We start from the raw sequence: 16,002 nt of genomic DNA, 5'->3' as shown, positions 1-16,002 counted from the left end.
TAAGGGTCTGCTCCCAATATGGTGCAGACTTTGATATTAAGTACAACTCCAAAAAGAGCAATATCATGATCGCTAGAAGCAGGGAGGACAATAAACTGTTGGTTCCTGATTTTCTTCTGTCCGGTGCTGTCCTTAAAGTATGTGAGGAGGTCAAATACTTAGGGCACTTTATAACTGCTGACCTGTCTGACGACAGGGACATCCGCAGACAGTACTGTATGATGTATGCACAAGCTAATATGTTGAAGCGCAAGTTTAGTATGTGTTCATTTTCTGTGAAGACCACTCTTTTTAAAGCTTTTTGCACCCCAATGTATACTGCCCACTTGTGGCGACGCTATAAGAAAAGCAGTATGCAGAAACTCAATGTAGCATATAATGATGGCATGAGGCTGCTGCTTCATATGCCACGTTGGAGCAGTGCAAGCCAAATGTTTGTCAGTGTTAATGTGCCCACCTGTCCTGCTGTGCTCAGGAATCTTATGTACAGATGTATGTGTAGACTATCGGAGTCATGTAATGGCATAATCACAACTCTAGTGAACCCTACAATGAGTGCGGTTAGGTTCACTTCCACATTATGGAACCATTGGCGCTTTAGCCTATATGCTAATATCTGAACACTCTTTGTGTAGTGTGGAACTGACAGCTGGAGTCTTTTTTAGTCTTTTTTATTGTTGTTTGTCTTTTTACTGTTTTTGTATTGTATTATGGACCGTTTTTCTCTGTGTCTGGAATAAAATTAAATAAATAATAAATATCAACTTATTGTGGTTTAGGAAAGTGTCAGTGAAAACATAGATAATAAGTCTTTGCAATGTAATAAAGACACTTATAAAAAACCTTTAACCTTCAATTGAAATTAAACTTTAACTACAAACCACAAAACCCGCATTACTTTCAAGTTCCTTAAGTATGTCAGCGTTAGGATTTCATATTTTCCAGTAAGGATGGGCATTTGAATAAAATGTCCATGATGAATCATTGGGAAAATGAATGATAAATAATCAATAAATATATATATATTTTTTTCCAAGTCAGTTAATCGTCATAAAATTAAAAAAAAAATTAAATGGACATCCCTAAAATAAATACATCTTTCTCCGGACAAAATAAACTTCAAACCTAATATTATATAAAGACAAGATTGTGGAAATTAAGCCCATAACCGGTTCTCATATAATTCATCAGGACACATAGCTTCACGTTTCTTACCTCCAGTCCCTCTCTCTCTTGTGAACTCTGTTGACGTTGTGAGTCCAGTTCCGCCCCAGTCTTAAGCTCCGCTCCTTTCTGGAGGATAGCGACTTGTTTCTCTAAACGGGCGACTTGAACACACTTCTCCTGCAGCTGGAACTGAAGACGGCTTTTCTCCTCATTCTCCTCTTCTATGGATTCACCTGAGAAATAAACACACAGAACATGGTAAAATCTCAATAAAATATCAAGCTTACTTAAGTGTTAATTAAGAAGATTATATATTGGTGCATTCAATAAATATGAAGAAGATGAGATATTTAAAGCCAGTACTGAAATGTCAAGATACATTATGATTATCAAGAAATCCAAAAAATTTGAAAATAATGCAAAAAAATTCAATAACAAAAAATTGACAAGTAGTACACTTTGGTAAACATATCGGTATCAAATTCTGGAACTAATTATAAAAAAGATATAATGGCATTTATTACTTTAAAAATTCTAATGTACACTGTCAGAGATTGGCTTATAATATTGGTATAAAGGTTGATACATTTGAATCACTGACATCTATAATATTAAACTTTACAGTTCTCTGATGGATCCATATGAGTATTAATATTTACCGTGGCGTTTTTGGGCCATTTGCTCTTGGAGTTTCCGCTGGTGCTCGTTCTGTTCCAGCACCTCTGCGGCCTTTTTAAAGTCGGACAAGTCAGAGTCCAGAGAAACGTCCTAAAAAGGAAAAATAATGCATCAGATAATAAAAATTCAAGATTCACTTTATTGAAAAAAACTGTACTTCCATACAAGAAATGACACAAAATGCTGTTTCTCACTAGTGCATAGAGTTTTTTAAATAGGCAGTATAGATACATATTAAAAATTATCAGTCTCTCATATAAAACAACAAGCAAACAACGGACATATCAATAACAGTCTGAATAAAGTGCTGGATATTCAGGAGTGTCCTTGTTAAGTTTAGTTAGGGATATTAGTGAGAACATCCACACAATTTCAAGTAGATGTAATTTTGTTATATAGATATATATACAGCTCTGGAAATAAATTAAGAGACCCCTCCAAATGTTCAGTGTCTCTCATTTGACTATGTAAAGGCATATGTTTGAGTAGAAGGAACATTTTGGTTTTGTAATATAAACTACCGACAACATTTCTACCAAATTCCAATGCATTTTTTGTCATAAAGAGCATTTTCATTTTCAGTTATGTATGTTTGAATATTGGTAATATATTCAAACCACACAATAAATAGAGTGTGTAGTAAAGATTGTGTTACCATCAGGTGTGCGTCTTGACCGGGTGCCGCCATTTTGTCAATGAGTTTCTTGAATATCTCAAGTCGTCTTTCTGCTCGCTCCTCCAAGATCTCTCTCTCCCTCGACAGGCGATCACTGAATAAATCACACACACACACACACACACACACACACACACACACACACACACACACACACACACACACATTATAATGACTGACATATCTGTCTCAAAACTTCCCTAGACTTACATAGACAGTTCTTTTACCTAGGTGCATCTTAAAATAAAATTGAATTATGGAAAATACAATTTTTTAGTACTATTCTAGAGTCATTACACAAAAAGTGAAATACTTAAAGGCTTTTATTTTAGCTTATGACGGCTTGAATGCAGTTTCTCAAAATAATAAAATCATACAAAAAAGGATTTATGAAACATATATACACTTTTTGAATTAAATTAAGGAAAAAATAAACTTTGCAATGATATTATACATTTCTTAAAAACATCTGAATACACTATCATTTGCAAATGACACACACACACACACACACACACACACACACACACACAGTGTCTTACTTGTAGTCGTTCTGCATCTCAGAGAAGAGCTCAGAGAACTCCCTGCTGATCTCGTCTCTGACTCGAGCCTCCGCCAGCAGACCGGAGGCCTGTTCCTGCTTCAGACAGAGCTGCAGCTGCTGCACCAGAGCAACCTGCCTCTACACACACACACACACACACACACACACACACACACACACTTATAAGTGGTTTTAAAGCCACTGGAAACTTGTGTAAAATAGTTAAAAATCTGCCAATAACATTTTACAAAATTCCCCACATTAAATAGTTAGAAGGATTTTGTAGATTTTGGTTAGCAGTGGCTTTATGTGCCAGGGTCACTAAGTTAGATTTAAGGCATCTCCTTTCAAAATAATCAATAAGTGGCAACTTCTTTGTTAAATGCACTTCTAATAATTAAAATGTAATTGGTGGGGCGCTCCGGTGGTGTAGTGGATAGAGCGTGTACCATATTGGCTCTGGCCTTCGTTGCAGTGGTCGCGGGTTCAAATCTGACCCGTGGACCTTTACTGCAGGTCATCCCCCCTCTCTCTCTCTCTCTGTCTGTCTCCCCATTTCAACTCTGTACTGTCTAATAAAGCTTGAAAATGCAAAAAAAAAAAAAGAAAAAAAAAAATATGTAATGGGACTGACCTGATGTGTCTTTTTCCCGATGGTGATCGTCTCATCGCCGTCTCCGTCTTCTTCATTGGTGGTTTGATCCATCGTGTCGTCCATCAGACTCTGCTCTTCATCATCATCACCCTCCTGGACAGAATATGTTACACAAATACAATAAACGCTAATCAAACGATCAATCAATCAATGAAAATGCATTTCATATAGCCCCTTACAATTCAAATTCAATTCAAAAAGCTTAATTGGAATGAATATTGTACTACACAGTGTTGCCAAGAATGTCTATAATGTTCCACAAGTTACATGTAGTTCAAAAATGCTTTCAAAGTATCATTAAAAGTCAATAAAATAACATTTATATTTTTTAAGCGCCGCTATACAAATATAATGTATTATTACAATTATATCTGTATACTAAATAAAAGAGAAAGCTTGAGTAGATACTCAATGAAGTAACCCTGCCTCCAACCAACTTATAATAATTTTTTTGTATATCTTGGTTTGTGCCCTTGTGTGATGTTGCAGATGTTTGTTTGTGTGTTCTGTGGGGTAAAAAAATGAATAAAACGATACAAATATTTTGGGGGAAAAAACCCGCTTTCAACCCACCTGTACATCCTCCAGACTGGTGTCCCAGCCAATCAGAGAGCTCCTCCTGTTCTTCCTCTCTGCGTTGCTCATGGCGACAGAGATCTCACTGGCAGAACGTTTGGGAATGATGGGAACCGGGCGCGTAGTTAGAACAACAACCTGGAAACGGACAAGGGATAAAAAAAATATATATATTACCACTTATTCTGTAGCACCTGTTTTTTTAGTGAAAGCATTGATGTATGAAGTTTGGTAATTTCGTCAATATGAAGTGGCAGTTTAGTAGTTTACATAATAAATATGAATAACAATGATATATGGACAAAATGTCGGCTATGGCGAAGTGTGTAGGGTGATCGTCCACTGGAGAGCAGGGTCGGTGGTTTGATCCCCCGTCTCCCCGCCAGATGTCCAAGTGTCCCTGGGTAAGAGACTGAACCCTATATTTCTCCCGAGCTTACACCCTGCGTGGTAGCTGCTACTATCGGTGTATGAATGTGTGTGATTGTGTGCGTGTGTGTCTCTGTGTGCATGTGTGTGCGTTTACGTGCATGCGTGCTTGTGTGTGTGTGTGTGTGTTTACCCTCTGAGCTACAGCAGAGAACTTGAGCACGTTGAGAGTCTCGTCGTACATGGAGGCGCACTGGTTGATGTTGACGATCATACAGGCTCTGCCGCGGCCGCAGAAGAAGCCCTGCAGGTAGTGGGTCAGCTTACTCTCTCTGAAGGGCACGTGCTGGAGCAGTCTGGGGGGGTAGAAATACATACTGCTTAGTTACCACTGATATAAGTGGATATGGAACCGTTAATTCCCATCATACCCAGAGAAAAATAACATTCTTTATATCATTATTGTTGTTTTGCATTGTTTTGTCAGCCAAAATGACACCAACTCTTTTAAGGGGGTTTATAGACACTAGTTTAATTGCCGTAGAACTACGAAAAATGCAGCGAAAACTCCAGTGGGATTATTTAGTGCAATTAAGGTGTTGTTACGTTTGGGCTTGTTTTGTGTGTTTTTTTTTAGTTTGGTCTTTTCTTCTTTTTAATTTGCCTCTGAGTGAGTGAGCAGGTAGTTAAGATAAGATAAGATAAGATATACTTTATTCATCCCAGCAGGGAAATGTAGGTGTTACAGCAGCCAGCATACATATATACACATAACAAAAAAACATGAGCCCACAATATATAGCCAAGATGAGAAAGTGGTATGGATTGTCTCTGTGCATAAGCAGCTGTTACTCGTAGATAGTACACATATACTGGCTCTGCCAGTGCATAGTATGTGGTAGGTGTGCTGCCTCACTGTATATTGCACTTACAGTTACAAATTATTAAATGATCAGTTTTTCCCTTATCAGTATTTGATCTTGTTTCTGTCTTTGTTAAGCCTCCTGTGGACAGGTGTTGAAAACTAGCATGTACGCCAACACACTTAAAACAATGCATCTGGTTTGTCCAATGATATTGTCATGTCCATGTCAAATTAAAATCTATCTAGTAGTTCCCATCTAGCGTCTGTCTGTGTGTGTGGTCCTGTCTCACTTGGCCTGCTGGTTGTGTCTCAGAGCGTTGATGCATTTCCCCAGGATGAGCAGAGACGTGTTGATGTTTCCGGCTTCCTTCAGACGGTCGCCTTTGTTCTGAGTCTTAGCACAGCGCTCTGAGCCCGCAAGGTCACACAGACACAACCTGATATAAACACAGACAGACAGACAGACAGACAGACAGACAGACAGACAGACAGACAGACAGACAGACAGACAGACAGACAAACACACACACACACACACACACGTGAAATTAAGTACAAAATAGGAATTATACAAAAAGCAGACTATAAATATATATTCAACACTTTCAGATTATTTTCTTAGCTATACAAACTGTTCTTGCCAGTTAAAGGTGTAGTCAGTGATTCTGGAGAACGCTTGTTGTCAGAATCACTTTTCATGATCTGCTACCCGTCTGTACTGTGTGTGCTTAAAATAAAGTTTGACTCACTCGCTGACTGTGTGGACCCTCGGAGACCCAATATCATCGATCCTCAGTATACGAATGGAGAACATGCTGTGACTGGAGAAAGAGCAAAAACAAACATTAAAGCTGGGGTATATGATTTCTGATTGGTCAAAGTTAACATGAGCTGTACACTTTGACCAATCAGAGTTAGGCTCTGATTCTCTGTTCTTATTGGCTGTTGGGACTGTCCATTCACTTTGGCACGACTTTGTTGGTGTAGAGCGTGTCAGGGAGGGACCATAGGGGAGGGACCAAAGAGAACAAGTGGAGCGGTTGAGGTATTTGAATTCGAATCTCTATCCCAACTGCCATTTTCTCCCCAAATCCTCCACCCCAGCTTTAATTTCATATTTCCTACACATTTTCCATTTCAAAATTCCATATGCTGAATGTGTGTAAATGCTGCTGGCTCGTCCTCACCTCCGGCTGGATAGCTGGTTGAGCCTTGTAGAGGAGAAGCTCTGGTTCGTCTTGCCCAGTTTCATCACCTTATAGGCTTCTTCTGCACTGTTCACCTGCACCCAACGCAGATCTACACACACAATTCCAAAAATTACACTTGAACTTGAGGGTGAACTGAATAGATTTTGGATTTCAAAAGGCAAAGGGTACCGTGACCTTAGATATTGTGAGGTGAGATTAGCTTCTTAGGAGCTTTACCTTCTTTTCCCCCAAATATATTTTTTAGGTTTTGTTAAAAGGTGTTATGAGTAACTTTTCTGAAACAGTCTAATTTTTCCTTTGATGATCATTAATGACATGTAACAGTTTTTCTTAATGCCTTTGTCATGGGTACACTCACTCAGGAACAACAGCTGGCGTAGTAAAAACAACACTACCACTTTTGTCCAAAGGGGGTTCAAGAATTAACACAAACTAGCAAGTTCCTTAGAGCACCTTTAAGCATGTGAACATACACAAGGAATTTCTGTTCAAATTAAACATTAAATATTAGCTTAAAACGTCAGCATTACTTTAATATGAAAACATCTTCTGTGCCAATAACCCCTCCCACCTTTGACGAATGCGTTGCCCTTGACGTCCTGGGACAGCCTGAGAGCGGTCCTCCTCACCGCTCCGCTCTGCACTGACTCCAGCAGGTCGTGAATGTTCTCGTTGTAGATTTCACAGAAGGAAACCCAGACAGAGAACTTAGTGTGAGGGTCCAGGTCCAGGGTCACTCTGTCTGATGCTGTAGAGCCACACATGAAGGTGCCTGGGACACAGAAAAATATAAATTATTACCCTATAAGACACTCACTCACACACACACACACACACACACACACACACACACACACACACACACACACACACACACAATATTCCTCTATATAATACTAATAATACATTCTATTTAAAAAGGTCCCTTTCTCTGCACTCAAGGACACCTTACAGACATTTAAAATGTTTAAAAAGCAGCAGTGAGCAATATTAAATAAATAAATAAAATAAAATAAAAATTAAATACAGCTCTTGAAGAGACCACTCAAAATATTCAGTGTCTCTCGTTATACTATTTATAGGAAAATGTTATTCTACAAACTACTTTAATTTTTACCAAACTCCCCCCAAAAATATCATATTGTAAGATAAATCTTACCTTCAAGGAAAGTCTTGTTTGTGGCATTCAACATGCTGGCGTTGCCTCTCTCACTCTGAAAAGGAAAAAAAGTGAAGAGTAAATTTATAAGCAAAAATAAACACTGGAGCTGTTCATTCCAACATGTTGCTAGCAATTTTTGTGTCTGAACGTCTGTAGCAGCATCATACAGACAGGCTACATTAACTTTATTACTTTTATTTAATTTTTTACTTCATTAATATTTTCATGTTACGTAAGGGATAATGTAGAGCGAATGGGTCATTTCGCGAGAAATAAAGACCGACAAGGTGAAGCAGGGTTATCCATGATGAAAAATACATTTAAATGAATCAATTTAAATAACCTGAAACCTAGCTTACCTCTTTGAGTTGTCTGTAGAGGCCTGTTAGTTGTTTATTTTATCTTTTGTTTTTGTGTTCATTTTTTTCCAGTTGTGTGTATTCTCAAAAAAATCCATTAAAAAAAAATATATATAAAAAAAAAAGTAAAGGGTTAGGGTTAAAAAAGGGAGGGTTATCTTACCTCTTTGAGTTGTCTGAAGAGGCCTCTCTTGAAGGCTGCCTCTTCACTCTGCTGCTCTGAGCTCAGTCTGGTGAACTCTCTACAGCGCTGAGGTTTGATGTTGATCTCAGTGAAAACATGTTCCTCTAAACTGCTGAAGATCAAGTCTAGAGACCGAGGCAGGATCCCGGCATCACCGTCTGGACCTGCAGGGGAAAAGAGCTTAATGGTGGATTGTTTCAAGTTAAATATGTAAAAGACCTGGTTGGTTTACACAGTGTGTTAGAGCCCCATGTAAATAGGTTAAAGTCCTGTTTCATATTTTTCATTCGCTTTTCTAATGTCTATTCTATGTATGTCATGCCCCTGTAAAGCACTTTGAAAGGCCTTGTGTCTGAATTGTGCTATAGAAATAAACTTGCCTTGCAGGTGGAGTCAGTGATTCTGGAGAACGCTTGTTGTCAAAATCACTTTTTGTTAAAATCTGTGAATATCTCCTCATGATTTGCTACCTGTCCGTACTGTGTGTGTACGCTGAGAAAAAAAATCAATTATAAACAGCCTAGGCTCTGTAAACAAGCATGTTGCTAGCTGCTCTGGGCCCGCTTTGTCGACATACCCATTTACAGAGCCTAGGCTGTGTATTAACACTGTTTTTTTTTCCTTCAACACACACAGTACTGACAGGTAGAGGATCATGAGGAGATATTTATTTTAATTTTGACAAAAAGTGATTTTGACAACAAGCGTTCTCCAGAATCACTGACTCCACCTTTACATTTTGCTGCCCCTTTTTCTTTTAAGTTTCATCCAAAATGTAAATAATAAGAAAAGTATGAGAGAGTGTTTCAGACCCAGGAATGTGAAGGTCTTGCCGGCGTTGGTGACTCCATAAGTGAAGACCAGAGAGTTTCCTCCTGTCAGAACGTCTTTCACCAAATCCTTCACGGTGCCTGTGAACAGATCCTTCTGACTCGTCTCAGGGCCGTACACCTGTAAAGGGAGGACAAAAATATATATTAATAAACTATTCCTGGCCTGTTTTAAGTCTATTTAAACAAAGGTTTATTAAAGCACAATGCACAAGTCGTAATGCACAAGTCATCGAATGTGTCTATCTGCCAACAGCTCTTGAGGAAGAAGTAAAAACTACATTTAGCAGGGAAAAATGTATTTATTACATATCTTTATTTATTTTATTTTGATAATTTCTCTAGATTTTGTAAAATTCTGTTTTGTTGAAGCCAAAATACAATAATTTGAACGACTCCCATTTTTCCCTTCAGCAAGATTGATAATCCGAAATCGTTAAAATCATTGTGGTGAAGTAATATGGTAAGTGCAATTAAAGAAAGCCACAGACGCACGCACGCACGCACGCACACACCTGAGAGAACTGGAACCTCTGTCCGGTTTGAGGCAGAGACTTGTCAGAGCTGAGCCGAGCAGAGAGAGACAGACTGGGAGGCTTCAGTAGAACTGTGTCCGGGGTCTCCATGGTAACACAGTCCTGTTGATGACAAAACACAGTCAGAATCAACAACCAAAAACACAGAGTTACGGACAAGATTTTGTTTATTTCTAATCTAAAAAATGCCTTGCTTTCTTTGCAACGCTATACAGATAAACAATGATTATGGTAAAAGATCTGTAGCAGCATGAATTAAGCATTATTTAACATTTGACTCTAAAGCAAAGCCTGTTTTCAGAAAGGACTAGAAATGTCATTGAGTCTAAGAAAAAGTGAGAAGCTACCAAGCACACTGGCATTTAACTTATTAAATTGTTATCATTGTATTCATTGAACTTAATAAGACACTCGTTTTGATGATGAATTAACTTGATAAGTAAAACAAAACGGGTCCCGAAAAATGAAATCCAAATTTAAAAAAATTAAAATTAAAAAAATTCAGATTTCATAAGACCCTACTAAATATAACACACACACACACACACACACACACACACACACACACACACACACACACACACACACACTCTACCTGTGACTCTCCATTAGTATTCTCTGCTGAGGTGAAGGGGCGGATTCGGAGGTAAACCTGAAGATGTTCTTTCTCCTCCATGATGGGAATCTGAAAAACACAATAATCACTGAATTTAACAAAAAATAGGTTTGAGAAACATTCTCCAGAATCGCTGACTCCACCTTTAAACCTGCAGTGTGTAGAATTGTGGGTTTTATTTCCTAGCAGATTTTGTAGAAAGTAATTATAATATCCATAAGTACATTTAATTTAGTGCATAATAGCTGATTTTTTTTATTTTTTATTATTATTATTTTCCCTTAGAAAGGGTCTCATATATGTCCATATTTCTCCATACTTTGGACCAAGGCCTTGTCACCGCCATCTTGAAAGTGTCATAGTTGGAATGTCATCAGGTGCATTGTTTAACATTTAGAATTGTTCTTGTCCTTGAAGGCCACTGTAGCTTCTGTTATTGTTCGAAAGGGGTGGGGTTACCCAGGGAGCGTTGCATTCTAGAACTTTGTAGAACTTTCTTGATGATGTCATATTACACACTGCACCTTTAAAGACAGTTTCATATTATTAATTCAACAAGTGACTGATAAGATGCAAACCTCATTTAATGTCTATTTTATTTGTTCCTCAAGTTGTATGTCCGATTAACTTGTTTGTTGACATTCAATGTTTTGTTCAATCTTGTGGTTTTAATGCATTGTTTTATTTCTGGATCGGTGAGTGTAAGACAAATATCCACCCCGGTTGACAATAAAGCTATTCAGAAAGAAATTAATAAAACTATACCAAGGGAAGCAAAAGTATTTCAAATAAGCTTGATGCCACTATCAACACGATCTTGACAGATAGAAACTGGATTTGCTTGCTATTCCTCTTGTTCATTCATTGACTACATAAGATAACACAACACAACACAAATCTACGTAACATATCCCACCCATACAAAAAACATGAGCCTACAATACATACCCAGGATTTTAAAAAAGTAGTATGGATGGTCCATGTGCATATGTAGCTGTTACTCATTGAAGATAACAGTAAAAAATATTAGCTCTGCCAGTACATAGTATGATAGATAAATAAATGGGGTGACTGTGGCTCAGTTGGTAGAGCGGGTCGGCCGATGATCAAAGGGTTGGAGGTTCGATCCCCGCCCTGCCACCTGTGTCATAGTTGTTGTGTCCTTGGGCAAGACACTTCACCCACCTTGCCTCGTGTGAATGTCGATAGTAAGCCTGCTATCGGTGTATGAATGTGTGTGTGAATGGTAACGTGGGAATGGGAACAGGTCTCCCTTGCAAAAGAGTCTTCGGACTCAATGGGATTTACCTGTATAAATAAAGGTTAAAAAAAAAAAAAAAAAAAAAAAAAAAAATTATAAAAAAAAGCAGTCATGTGCAAATATATAATATATTAGAAGATCTCTTTGTTATCACTAGCAATGTAAGTGCTGGAGGGGACGATATTAACAGTCCTTTTTCTGGACTAAATTGTACTTTTCAATGGTCAATCTCCATTCAAAATTCCATTATGTCCATGACTAGTCTTAATCAAATCCATGTCTGTGAAACTGGCCCAATATGTCCTTAAGGTGTATCTGAAGTTAAAACGATTTGCCAGCGGCTGTGTTGAACAAATCAAGTGTTTATCCTGTAAATTAGTTTCACTACAAAGTGCCTTTTTAAACTGTTTCTTTGCCTGCAGCTAAGCAACAAACACAAAGAGGCCATTTTGTAGTTAATAGACATTCACTTCATTGTATTAACAGAGACAATTGAAGCCCTGTAGTTGTTCTAGATAAGTTTTAGACCATAGCTTTTTACACATTTACTAATGTATAATAGAGGAATTGTTTCAGCGAGGACAATTCGCGTTAATGCTCATATGAAAATTGCTTTGAGACACTTAAAGGTGCAGTGTGTAATATGACATCATGAAGAAAGTTCTACAAAGTTCTAGAATGCAACGCTCCCTGGGTAACCCCAACCCTTTCGAATAATAACAGAAGCTACAGTGGCCTTCAAGGACAAGAACAATTCTAAATTTTAAACAATGCACCTGATGACATTCCAACTATGACACTTTCAAGATGGCGGCACTAGGTCTTGGTCCAAAATATGCAGAAATATGGACATATATGAGACCCTTTCTAAGAGAAAAAATAATAATTCAAAACATTTTTTTCAGCTATTATGCACTAAATTAAATGTACTTATGGATATTATAATTACTTTCTACAAAATCTGCTAGGAAATAAAACCCAACATTCTACACACTGCAGGTTTAAAAACATTTTTTATACTTTATTGCAGGATAAAAAATGTGTCTGAAAGTTATTTTTTTTTTACATGTCAAGTTTGAGATTTTTGTCTATTTATTTTCCATAACATGTCTTCTTTCATACTAGTATAAATCAAATGTCCAAAATATACTGTATTCCTGTGTTGGATTTGACTAAACCTTGTCTGTTTGCGTCTGTATTTTTCTCCCATACAACTATCTTTAATGGACATTCACCTGCGAGTCCCGTGAGATGCTTATTTCTGACGACGCATCGCTCTTCGTATCATCAACGTCGTCCTGTTCCCGTCTGTCAGTTTCCATCATCCTGAAGCAAACACATACACGACAAAATAGTTCACTAAACATTTTATATTCTCTATTAAACCCATGATCATAGCATAAATAGTATACAGTGGAAATAGTATACAAAAAAGTGGTAACAACAAGAGCCTCGATTATGGCACATTGGGCACAAATATTATAAAGCCCACAGTTTGAAAGTGTCTTGATTTAATTTTGGTAGTTGAATTAAAAAAGCAGTTTCACATATTACTCTTTTTGGAATATTTTATGAATGAAAATGTTGCCAACAGCATCCATTGTCAGGGAATGTTATTGAAAGACATGCAAGTCTAGCTTTTCTAGGCATTTGAAGAAACCAAACACAAGATTTTCTAAGGTTAATCTCAAGTTAACATAATTTTCCATAATAATGTGACATTTCTAACCTGTTAAAGTGATAAATGTAAGTATAAAAAAACCTCTAAAGGTCTTAGATAATAATAATCTTTTTTAAGACCTAATTCACGTCCATACTGGCAAAGAAAACGTGTAAGACAATGAAGAAATATGTGATGCCCTGAATGAGTTTGAAAAGTAAATTAATGAATTCACCTTTACCACGATTACTATGGTTTTATAGGCCCTCGGCCTGGCAACCTAAATTCACTAAATCCTTGTTACTATGTTACTTGGGGAGTAAACTGAATGCTATGTGTAGGCCTGTATGAAAGGAGTTAGAAATATCTGTCAACCTAACGTTTTCCCTGAAAAACAGATTTGAAAGTTATACTAAAGTAATCTTCATACTCCTAACAACCTTATAGAGCTGTCTAATCGTATTTTAGACAGTAAAACACGTGTTAAAGCTTAATATATCAAGTTTGAACCGTTAACAGAATCAAAGTATGTGTAAGGAAATACACGGATGTTGCTAACTAGATCGCTAGCAGCCGCACCTGTCAACTTATAATGTGACATTGTTTGAAAAAATGTCAGTTTACTTCTTCTGAAAATGACCAAACTCGCACACTCTTGTCGGCAATATTACTAAACATAAATTAACCTACCTGACAGTTATATTTGGGACATTAGGAGTTGAGACAGTTGAAAATATTCGTATTTTTGCGCTGATGCTACCGCTAGTTTAACGTTGAGCTATCAAAATCACAACAACACTGCCCGCGGTCTGAGTTTGAAACAGTCCAATCCGATTCAACCGGAAAATAGCGCATGCGCAGTATTCTTGTGCTGCGTTCACAGTTCCATTATTTGTGTATGGGAATCAGAGTATCGCATATATGGTCCTGTGGCAATGATGCGTTTATGTTCACGATAGTAGAATGAAACAAAGCCTTCAGGATAATCAGACAGAGTGGACAATGGCAGGAAGTGTTTGAAATCGCGTTTTCTAAGGAAAGGGAGGAGGAATACAACACAAATAGTTCGACGTTTTGAATTGTTTTAAATAAGATTTTTAATTAAATATAATAAAGTTTAAGATTTTGTTTGATTTTTTACTTTTTCTCAGAATTTTCTTTTATCTATTTGTTTTATTTCTACCGATGTTTTAATTGAAATATTTATTTTGATTGTATATACTCACAGTTAGTGGCTGGATTCATGATTATAAAATAAATAAAGTCCCAAAAAAAAACAAGAGCATGTTTAAAATTGTCATCAAAATAAAGGACACCAGTAACACAAACAAAATAACATTACATTGTACATGTTTTATTATTGAATTAATGTTTTATTTTATATTATACTCAACCAACTCAAAAATGGCGATCATGTGTTGATGGTAACTTGTTTAGTTTAATGTGAAGGTGAAACAATAATCAAGCAAAGTAGTAGGGCTAAAAATGTAAAAAGATGTTGTAGTATTAACTAACTCCAGAAGATGGCAGTAATGCAACAACAAGGATGAGATTTATTTGAGTATTAATTGTATTTTTAGGATAGGATAGGATAAAATAAATATTGTAAAATTAAAAATTAAAATTTGGCTCTGAGTGTATGGGTGCGAGTTAGTATGGATGCAAAAAAAACACCTTTGGCACCCAATAAAAAGAGTGAGTGAGTGAGTGAGTGAGTGAGTGAGTGAGTGAGTGAGTGAGTGAGTGAGCGAGCGAAACTAAATACTTTTAAAAAACGGTTGTGTTTTTCCACCTGCTGCTCCTCGGCAGGCATGTGTGTGTGTGTGTGTGTGTGTGTGTGTGTGTGTGTGTGTGTGTGTGTGTGTGTGTGTGTGTGTGTGTGTGTGTGTGTGTGCACGTGTGTGTGTGTGTGTGTGTGTGTGTGTGTGTGTGCGTGTGTGCCTGCGTGCATGAACCCAAGAAATGTTTCAGTCGTTGATTCTACTTCTAAGTAAACACCTGCGTACAGCAGAAGGTAACATCCACGTGCCATCGCCGGAGGCTTTACCTCATGTATGTGCACGGACAGTGTTGTTGTAATTACGAAAGAAGTTACGCACTATAGCTTTAAACATTGCGTCTTATCATACAGTAAAATCTGTTTAACAATACCTTTATATATTTGTTTTTATTGCTTAATCTTATCTCAGGATCTTGTAAATTGAGAAACATTCACACCTGCCATAAATCAATGGGTAGGATGAATTCACACACTGTGCAGTTTTGAGACTCCGCTCGAGGCATGTTTGGACTTTCAAAGAAGTGAGTGACAGCTGAATGTCCCTGAGGGCCTTCGAATAAACACGTGTAGTGTGGGTGTGTAAATCATGAGAAAACCGCTTGGCATGCGATGCTCTGACACGTGTATGGAAAAAACCCAGAGCTTATCTCAATGAAAGGATCTGTGTCAATAAAGATAAAGTTTAAAAAAAAATTCAATGACAAATTCAATGTATTTAGTATTTTAATCTGTACATTAGGAATTTGTATGTTCATGGAGGGGGGGGGGGGCGCTGGTGGTGTAGTGGTTAGACCCACCCCCCTCCCCCCTCCCCCATAGAGTCTCAGTCCTCTTAACAGCAGACCCGGGTTAGAATCCAGCCCGGGTCGTTCT

General features: G+C 37.5%; 1 protein-coding gene across 1 annotated transcript in view; it reads right to left on the bottom strand.

Annotated features, from left to right (window-relative positions):
* The window catches only part of kif20ba (kinesin family member 20Ba), a gene marked incomplete at its 5' end in the record, with an annotated part of 58,345 nt that extends 42,944 nt beyond the window's left edge, over positions 1–15,401 (bottom strand). The window contains 18 exons of the mRNA XM_080036798.1: positions 1,216–1,400; positions 1,827–1,935; positions 2,501–2,615; positions 3,064–3,203; positions 3,700–3,813; positions 4,294–4,434; positions 4,859–5,021; positions 5,821–5,967; positions 6,280–6,351; positions 6,718–6,829; positions 7,313–7,513; positions 7,901–7,955; positions 8,426–8,610; positions 9,259–9,397; positions 9,792–9,914; positions 10,408–10,497; positions 12,925–13,015; positions 15,397–15,401. Of these exons, the coding sequence (XP_079892924.1) occupies positions 1,216–1,400; positions 1,827–1,935; positions 2,501–2,615; positions 3,064–3,203; positions 3,700–3,813; positions 4,294–4,434; positions 4,859–5,021; positions 5,821–5,967; positions 6,280–6,351; positions 6,718–6,829; positions 7,313–7,513; positions 7,901–7,955; positions 8,426–8,610; positions 9,259–9,397; positions 9,792–9,914; positions 10,408–10,497; positions 12,925–13,015; positions 15,397–15,401 (2,187 nt within the window). The remainder of the gene's footprint in view (positions 1–1,215; positions 1,401–1,826; positions 1,936–2,500; positions 2,616–3,063; positions 3,204–3,699; positions 3,814–4,293; positions 4,435–4,858; positions 5,022–5,820; positions 5,968–6,279; positions 6,352–6,717; positions 6,830–7,312; positions 7,514–7,900; positions 7,956–8,425; positions 8,611–9,258; positions 9,398–9,791; positions 9,915–10,407; positions 10,498–12,924; positions 13,016–15,396) is intronic.
* Positions 15,402–16,002: the final 601 nt, after the last annotated feature.

Source organism: Ammodytes marinus, assembly GCF_949987685.1.
Source record: "Ammodytes marinus genome assembly, chromosome: 11".
Classification (NCBI taxonomy): domain Eukaryota; kingdom Metazoa; phylum Chordata; class Actinopteri; order Uranoscopiformes; family Ammodytidae; genus Ammodytes; species Ammodytes marinus.
Note: the sequence above shows the minus strand (reverse complement) of the source record. Positions and strands in the feature narration are given on the sequence as shown.